At 40.6% G+C, this 9803-nt stretch overlaps 1 protein-coding gene across 1 annotated transcript; it reads left to right on the top strand.

The window, feature by feature from the left end:
• The first annotated feature begins 3247 nt into the window (after positions 1 to 3247).
• Positions 3248 to 5799, top strand: LOC121381240 (la-related protein 6-like). Its single transcript, XM_041510470.1, has one exon. It carries the CDS (start codon positions 3537 to 3539, stop codon positions 5007 to 5009), a length of 1473 nt encoding a protein of 490 aa, XP_041366404.1. The 5' UTR covers positions 3248 to 3536; the 3' UTR covers positions 5010 to 5799.
• The last annotated feature ends 4004 nt before the right edge of the window (positions 5800 to 9803 follow it).

Below are 9803 nucleotides of genomic sequence, written 5' to 3' on the forward strand. Positions count from 1 at the left end.
AATGTACATGGTATATGACCCCCCCCCCCCCCCCCCTCAACAAACAAACAAAACCAAAACAACAACAAACTTTGCAATATCAAATAAATTAAGAAATCACAATATTTACAGCATAGATGGCAGTGGCGGATCCAGAAAATCCATTTAGGGGGCCCCAGTGACATGAGGTGGAATGCCAAGGGAACTGGGGGAGGTTTTGAGGGGGATCGTAGAAAATTAAAATTAATATCTAATAAAATTATAACTATCGCAAAATGTAGGTGGGGGGGGGGGGGTTGAGTCCCTGGGTCCCCAAAGATCCGCCTCTGGATGGTTAGTATAAACATGTTCATATATTTAATATTTTGTTTGTAAAGTAAAAAAAGTAAACCGTTAGCTTGGCGCGTTAGATTTCAACCAAACGTCGGAGACGGTTCATTATTATAACGATCAGTATTAACCACAAATGAAGGATAGTGCGTCTTTGCTGCTGGGCGCGGCACGAATGGGTTAAAATACGGGACTGTCTGGCGCCTTCCAGGACATCTGATTTAATTTCAGCTTATTTTTGTGCTTATATCCAATTAAGGTTCAAACACGCTGTCCTGGGCACACCTCAGCTATCTGGGCTGTCTGTCTAGGACAGTGGATTAGTGGTTGGTTGTTAGAGAGAGAGAGAGAGAGAGAGAGAGAGAGAGAGAGAGAGAGAGAGAGAGAGAGAGAGAGAGAGAGAGAGAGAGAGAGAGAGAGAGAGAGAGAGAAGGCTTAACCACGACACCACCGAGGCCGGTGGACATCTGATAACCTGTTTCGAAACTTTGGAGGTCTAACTTAGGTGTAAATTTGTATTGTTTGTCACAATGTGCTAACAGGCGTAAATTCAAAAGAAGAGTGCTGGGGGTGTAGACACACACCCCAACAAAATTAAAAGTACCCCCAAAATCCAGTGTTCAGTGGGGAACATGTAATATCGTGTCTGCAGGCGTCAGCGTATATATTTCTGTGGACGACGACTATGTAGATAATACAATCATGTTACGTGCCCATGGTAAATGTTGTCATCCCCTCCTTGAGTGTAGATTAGCTTAGTGGTAAATCGCTCGCTTGGTCCTAATCGATGGCCCTAATTTGGGCTATTTGTCGTTGAAGTCAGTGCCCTACAACTGGTGTAACAAGGAAGGAAATGGTTTATTTAACGACGCACTCAACACAGTTTATTTACGGTTATATGGCGTCGGACATATGGTTATGAACCACACAGATATTGAGGGAGGAAACCCGCTATCGCCACTTCATGGGCTACTCTTGTCGATTAACAACATGGGATCTTTTATATGAACCATCCCATAGACAGGGTAGCACATACCACAGCCTTTCATATACCAGTTGTGGAGCATTGGCTGGAACGAGAAATAGCCCAATCGGTCCATCGACGGGGATCGATTCCAAATCGACCGCGCATCAAGCGAGCACTTTACCACTGGGCTACGTCTCGCCCTCTTGGTGTAACAAATATTGTGGTATATATTACATCTTTGTATGTGATGATGCATATAAAATAAGTAGCTCATGACGTGTCGGGAGCCCTCTGTTAGACGCCATATAACCGTAACAAAAGTTCAGCTTTTTTCCTTTTTGAACACTGGAGGTGTCATTTTAAAAATCTTACGCACCCTCCCTTGGAAAATCATGGATCTGTCTCTGTAACAATAATGTATCACTGCTTATTGTTATTCATATACAAATTCCAAATATGCACATTGCAGGTGTTCTTGCACACTATATGATATAAACATTGTATAGCGTATTATAAACATGTAAACTGAATTGCGATGCTGTAAATGAATGTATACAATTTAGGTTTACCGGAAGGAAAAAAAAGTAGCCGTTTATCAGACCACTGGCTATCTAGCGACCGGACCCGGGACAGACATGCTCGAAACTCTAGTGGTATATGAGTATGTAAAAAAACATTGGACTTGGAGTGCGTGTATGTACAACCTGCATATGTACAGACATGGGCGTCATTTGGTGGGGGACAGGGGGGACATGTCCCCCCCCTTTTAGCAGTGGGGGGGCAGAATATCTGATGTCCCCCCACTTTACTCTAAATAATGTTCTCAGACAGCCACAATGACCTTCATTTTCCTAAATTTTCGGGGGGGGGGGGGGGGGCATGCCCCCAGACCCCCCTAGAGTCGCTTCACGCCTAGGGCACTCGCGATTAGACGCACGAAATATTGTTAGAACCCAATTGCCCCCCCCCCCCCCACTTTTTCCTTGCAAATGACGCCCATGTATACAGACACATAAATTTATGTTTATTTATATAGAGTATATGTTGGGGGGGGGGGGTCGATTAACTTGTGAAAGCTGAAATTTCATATTACATTCGTCGCCCTTGCGCAAGTCAAGTTATGTGACTGTAGGCTTCACCAAATTCATGAGGTATAAATCATAATTATAAATATGATTCAACACATATAAATAAGAAATATCCGATTATAACTGTACAAATTTAATGTTCGTCTATCTCTCAAACTGGTTGGTGATTATATATATTTATGTCAAAACAATTGACAATTTAATGTTATGAAGTAAATTCAATATACCCGTTTTTTTAATTAAACACTGGATGGGGGGGGGGGGGGGGTACTTCAAGTCCGAGGAGAGATGAGCACCCTAGCATGCACCCCTTGGATCCGCGCCTGTAACACGTTTGAAAGAAAGAAATGTTTTATTTAACGACGCACTTAACACATTTTATTTACGGTTATATGGCGTCGGACATATTGTTAAGGACCACATAGATATTGAGACTGGAAACCCGCTGTCGCCACTTCATGGGCTACTCTTTTCGATTAGCAGCAAGGGTTCTTTTATATGCATCATCCCACATACAGGGTAGTACATACCACGATCTTTGATATACCAGTCGTGGTGTACTGGCTGAAACGAGAAATAGCCCAATGGGCCCACCGACAGGGATCGATCCCAGACCGACCGCGCATCGAGCGAACGCTTTACCGCTGGGCTACGTCCCGCTCCCGTAACACGTTTGAATGAGTGTTAATATCATGGCGTGTGTAGAAACCATCTAGTGACACGTAGGCCTTACGTTTGTGATTCATGGGAAATTCCCAGTTTAAATTAATCAGGCACGTTTTATTTATTAATATATCTTCGAAAGTATTTGTTCTATTTCTTTATGAGTTTTAAAACACTAATAACCGTCGCGCTAATCCGATTAAACAAACAAACAAAATCACTTATAGTTATATTAAGCTCCTACTAAGATTTGATTGTTTACAAGAAAACACCCTCATCGACCGAAGCCAAATAAACAATGTGACGTCACTGCGGCTAAAAATACTTCAGACGAAAGCGAGGCTGCTGGTCCACGCAATGTTTCCGTAGACAGTATACAGGGTTGAGAGGTGGGAGCGAGTTGGTTGTGGTGTGGCTGTGTTCGAAAGAGCTGCTTTTTGTCAGCTTTACGAGGCCGGGTAATTAATATTCTGTGTGTATTTGTTACCAGGAACAAAACAGGGACAGAAATGAGCGAAAACACGGCCGACGTGTTGGTCGGAAAGAGCGATGACGCAGCCAGTATTGACGACAAGTCATACGACCACGCGGGTAGCCCGACCGATTCGGAAACGACAACATTGAAGCTCCCGCTGCTTCGTGTCGAGCAACTCAAGGACGAAAACGACACCAACAGCAACTTTTCCTACACGAGCGAAGACGACTGCGGCAGCCATGCGTCCGAAGACGGGGACCACACACCCGAAAACGCGGACGGGGATTTCGAGCCACCGGACGATGAACTTCGGGACAAGATCATAAAACAAGTGGAGTTCTACTTCTCCGACGCCAATCTGCTGAAAGACGCCTTCTTGCTGAAACATGTGCGAAGAAACAAACTTGGGTATGTCAGTTTAAAACTTATCACGTCGTTTAAGAAGTTAAAATCCATGACAAAGGACTACCGGGTGGTCGCGTACAGCCTGCGACAGTCGGAATGTTTGAGAGTGAACGAAGAGGGCACGAAGGTGTGTCGGAAAGATCCGCTTCCGGAGTTTGACGAAACGACGCCTTCGAGAACTGTGGTGGCAGTGAACCTACCGACTGAAAACCCCACCATGGAAACTGTCGCGGAAATTTTCTCAAAATGTGGGGATATAGCGCTGATTCGTATAATACGTCCAGGTAAGAGTTTACCCCCAGATGTCAAGAAGCACAGTACGCGACACCCGGAAATTGGGAACACAGTGTGTGCGGTTGTGGAGTTTGAAAAGTATGAATATGCAAAAGCAGCCTGTGATATGACGAGCAATGAAGACTGGAGGAATGGCCTGCGTGTTATGGCTCTGGCCACGCCGAAAAAGAAGGAAAAAAAGACAATGTCCAACGACAAAAAGGATGATGTGTCGCCCGATGACGAAGAGAAAGCAGAAAAAAAGAAAAGAAAACGTGGCGGACGGAAGAAAAAATCTCGTGTTGATGAACTGGTTGGTGATTCCTCTTGCTGTAGCAGTAGTGGATCGGAAACCGAACCCATCGTCATTATGTCGAGACTAAATCCAAAAGCAAAAGAGTTCGACCCAAACCGCCTAAGTCCTACCCCATCGCCCAGATCTTCACCTAGAACTACACCAAAAACTAGTCCGAGAACCCAACGTCGAAACAAGGGAGCTCACGGTAAGTCTCCGCTAGCAGAACTAAGTCCTGGAGATCTAAAACCGAGTCCAAGAAGCAGTCCTGAGATTAGTCGCAAGCATCTCGATTCCTCGGGACCGGACAGCACTCCGTCCAGTCCATGGGTCCAGCGACGGCTCAAGGCCGCACAGGAAATGAAAGAGAAAAGTCCCAACCAAAGCCCATGTATGGGCAGGAGAAATGTTGTCGGTACTCCGAAAATGTTGGACATGGAAGGTGTATTGCGGTTGCCACGGGGACCGGATGGTTCCGAGGGATTTTACAGTGGATTGGGGCGGGGTAAGCCCCGAAGTAACACTGTATGCTAGACGGAGACTGTTGCAGGGCCAGTAATGTGATTCAGTCAGATGTTTTATTTTGCTGTGTTTATTTTTATAAAAGTGAAAACACATGGTTCAGGCAAACCTTGTTGACATTTTAAAATAGTTATCATGGTTAATAATATATTTTTGTTTGTTTATTTTAATTTGCAGTTAGAGATTTAACTGTAAAATTTAAAATAGCCTAATTTCTACATTTTGTGTTTTATGTTTGTGATGATATTTTGGGGGTTGAATGTACTTTAATAACAACATCGTTATGGTACAAGTAGGTTGTTTTTGTTTTTTTAAATTATTATTATTTTTAAAATGATTAAATTATGAACTACAATATGAGTACTTGCTTGACAGTTTTGGTTAAATACAAGAAGTAACTTTTAAAGTATGCATTTATCTTTTTAGGTACTTCTATGACCAATAAAGACATTTACATTTTATTCAGTCCAGTTTATTATCCATTGCTATAAAAAGAACTGCTGAAAAGACTGATGTATTTGTAATTGTTAATCTTAATTATGCTGACCTACATTCATTTATTATTGGTCATTTGTGACAACCACAAGTCACAGACTGGAACATAACAACTATTTTGAACCCTGTTAAAAGTATAAATTTATGTTGGATTTTAAGTTATTGTTGATCTAGTTTTTACTTCATTTATTTTGCTTATTTTAATGATTTATGTGTTTGGTGTGTGTCCATGTACACTGAATGTAGTGTGAACAATTGTGGACATAAGTCTTAAGTTGGTCAAATTAAAATGTTGTACAAAACAGTGTTCGAAATAAGCACTTGTCCGTTTGTCCTGACAAGTAAAAACTATTCAATGCAGTTTAATTTTGATCAATCAAAAACACTAAACCATATATTTGCACAAGTGGAAATATTGACAGACAAGTAGATTTCTAGATGTATTTGTCTGGTGGACGAGTAAAGTATTCTGCTTATTTCTGTCACTGTAAAATGCATGTTATCATAATTTATAAACAACCTTTCATCTTCACAAGTATCCATTAGAAATTTGTATTTTCATAAAATGACCGGTGTCGTGGTTAGGCCATCGGTCTACAGGCTGGTAGGTACTGGGTTTGGATCCCAGTCGAGGCATGTGATTTTTAATCCAGATACCGACTACAAACCCTGAGTGAGTGCTCCGCAAGGCTCAATGGGTAGGTGTAAACCACTTGCACCGACCATTGATCCATAACTGGTTCAACAAAGGCCATGGTTTGTGCTATCCTGCCTGTGGGAAGCGAAAATAAAATATCCCTTGCTGCTAATCGGAAAGAGTAGTCCATGTAGTGGCGGCAGCAGGTTTCCTCACTCTGTGTGGTCCTTAACCATATGTCTTACACCATATAACCGTAAATAAAATGTGTTGAGTGTGTCGTTAAATAAAACATTTCTTTTTTCATAAAATGTGTATATTTAGCATGTTTAGATTTGGTATAAGTATTGGAATTCATTATTGGGGGTGGGGAGCACTGTGAGATTGGCATTTAAAAAATATCGCACTAGTGAAGAGAACTGATATAGATTGTATCATGTATTTTTACGAATTAGATGCTTGCATGACTTCCATAGATCCTTCCATAGATCGAACAAAAACATTTTTAGAAATTAATGTTTCATTTAAAAAAAAAGAGTAAAAAAAACCCCAAAAACAAAAAGCAATAAACTGAGGTTGACCTCGTGCCTTTGCAATTATATTGTAATTTATATATATAGAGAGAGATGGGAGAGAAAGCTTTTATAATTGAGGACTCTTGTTATGTGTGTGATGTTTCAGTCAATTAACTAAGCCAAATTTTTTACCAGTAAATTTAATATTTAGTTTTAATTTTTTTGTTATGATTGAATACATGACCATTTCATTATTAATATTATTTTCCAAATTATCTTCTTGCTCAATAAGTCCAACCTCATGAAAGTCATATATATATATATATATATATATATATATCATCATGCTCAAAATGTACATCATGTATACTAAATACCACAAGTTAAGCAGCAAATGTCCTCATGGTTGGAATTTTAGATCTGTGTAGCTGTTTTGATTGTTATTACTATGATACTGTTACAGTTCAAGAATGGACTGAGAACAGTTATTGATGAATGTTATTACTATGATACTGTTAGTTTAATAATAGACTGAGAACAGTTATTGATGAATATTATTAATATGATACTGTTACAGTTTAAGATTAAACTGAGAACAGTTATTGATGAATATTATTACTATGATACTGTTACAGTTTAAGATTAAACTGAGAACAGTTATTGATGAATGTTATTACTATGATACTGTTACAGTTTAAGAATAAACTGAGAACAGCTATTGATGAATATTATTACAAAGATACTGTTACACTTACGGAATAAACTGAAAATAGCTATTGATGAATATTATTACTATGATACTGTTACAGTTTATGAACAGACAGAGAATAGGTATTGATGAACTGGGTGTGTTTCACCTTGTCACAGGGCATTCGAGGACGTATAAAAACTAAGTTAATTAGCAAATATCCGCATGATTGAACGTTTGTATTTTATGTACACATGCTCATATGTTGGAACCTTATTGGTATACAAACAATTTTACTGTTACAGTGCAAATCTAGATGGAGAACAACTGCTGTTGATGAACCAGGTGTGTTCAGGTGTGTTTATCCTGGTTACAGGGCATTCAAGGACATGGTTTTATTTTCTGGCATTTTAATGAAATATCCTGTTAATGAAGTATGACGTCAATGACTTACATTTACAAAACTCTGTGTTCTACATCTTGTGAACCGCTACAGTGGCGGCGCAAAGTTGCCAAGACAGGAAATGGAATAAACGGTTAACAACCAGGTTGCTGATATTGTGATTTTTTTTTTTTTTTCTGGGGGGTGGGTTGAGGTGGGATTAGGGTTTCTGCCAGAGGATACTAGGGTAAAACTACATATCCAAAAATCTTGGAAATTAATGGATATGTTTTAAAAACTATTTTTGAGAAGATGATGGTAAGGAAACTGTTATTTAAACGTTGTCTAAGCACATACAAAGCAGTGCATACGCGGGTGTAGGAATTGTAACGGGGTGGGGAGGTGGTGGTTAGTCTGACGAGCGAAGTTTATAGGGGGTCGAGAGAAATCGCATGTTCCGACGGAAAATGTTGGGTTTTTTTATATTTTTATATATATATTTTTGTTTTGTTGAGGGGTAGACTGTGGGGAGTGTTCGACCCCGAAACCCACCCCTGCAGGGTCCAGTTTCAAGGCATTTCAAACCCGTAACTACCTTGGAGGGGCAACAATGTTCTGGCAGAAAGCCTGGGGTTGGGTGGGTGTACGGTGAGGCGTGCGTGCGTGTCATTTTTCATACCAATTAATTAACTTTAACAAAAAAGACATAATAATTGAATATCTTAGGTATATGTCTGTATATAAGTTTTGATTAATTCTTTATGCACTATTTTGCGATCGATATGTATATTATATGTTTTGCAGACCGGGAAATATCTTCTATAATAATAATATGAAAAGATCTTGTCTGTAAATAAAGACTTTGTTTATAAAGGTGTTTTCCCCACTTCCTTTTGTTTTATGCTGGTATAACTACCAATTGCGGATCCAGTTGAAGGGTGCGAGGGTGTACTGCACCCCACCATCCGAACCTCCAAGGAAAATTTTAGGGAGGGCAAAAGGGCACATCGATAAATGTTTGGCATTCGCGAAATGAAAATTATAAACATTGTTTAAAAATATCAAGAGAGGGTGGTATAAACAGATTGTTTAAAAACATCGAGGGAGGGTGGTATAAACAGATTGTTTAAAAATATCGAGCGAGGGTGGTATAAACAGATTGTTTAAAAACATTCAGGGAGGGTAGTATAAAAACATTCAGGGAGGGTAGTATAAACAGATTGTTTAAAAACATTGAGGGAGGGTGGTATAAACAGATTGTTTAAAAATATTCAGGGGGGGGGGGGGGGGGGGGGAAGGGTGGTGGTATAAACAGATTGTTTAAAAACATTCAGGGAGGGTGGTATAACAGATTGTTTAAATACATCCAGGGGGGTGGGGGTGGATGCAGGGCTCCATCCGTTGAGTTGGATCCCGTTCCTGATATTATTTTGCTATGTATGGTATAATGTACGTTGGAACACGTGGCTACTAACGTGACTAACCCATTCAAACGTGGATGCAACAGGCATACGTCCGTACAGTCACTAGCGCTAAAATTTCTATTCGGTGGATGCCATAGTTGTAAGTTAAAACAGGAATAATATGTACAAACTTCTGATTATGTCGTCCCACCCCCCTCCGCCAATGCAGGTTAAAGTGTGCCATGCGTTAACGTAGGGGTGGGATCGGTTCTACCCCCCTTCCCCCCTCTTTTTATCTGTTCCTCGGCCATCACTCCCTCTCCTTTCTCTGTACTGTCTCGTTCCCCTGTCGGGTGAGGCGTAGCCAAATGGTACAGCGCTCGCTTGATGCGCGGTCGGTTTGGGATCGATCCCCGTTAGTGGGCACATTGTGCTATTTCTCGCTCCAGCCAGTGCACCACGACTGGTACATCAAAGGCCGTGGTATGCACTATCCTGTCTATGGAATGGTGCATATAAAAGATCCCTTGTTGCTAATCGAAAAGAGTAGCCCATGAAGTGACGACAGCGGGTTTCCTCTCTCAGTAACTGTGGTCCTTAACCATATGTCCGACGCCATATACCGTAAATAAAATGTATTGAATGCGTCGTTAAATAAAACATTTCCTTCCTTTTCCCTGTCCTTT

Source organism: Gigantopelta aegis, chromosome 2 (genome assembly GCF_016097555.1).
Source record: "Gigantopelta aegis isolate Gae_Host chromosome 2, Gae_host_genome, whole genome shotgun sequence".
NCBI lineage: Eukaryota > Metazoa > Mollusca > Gastropoda > Neomphalida > Peltospiridae > Gigantopelta > Gigantopelta aegis.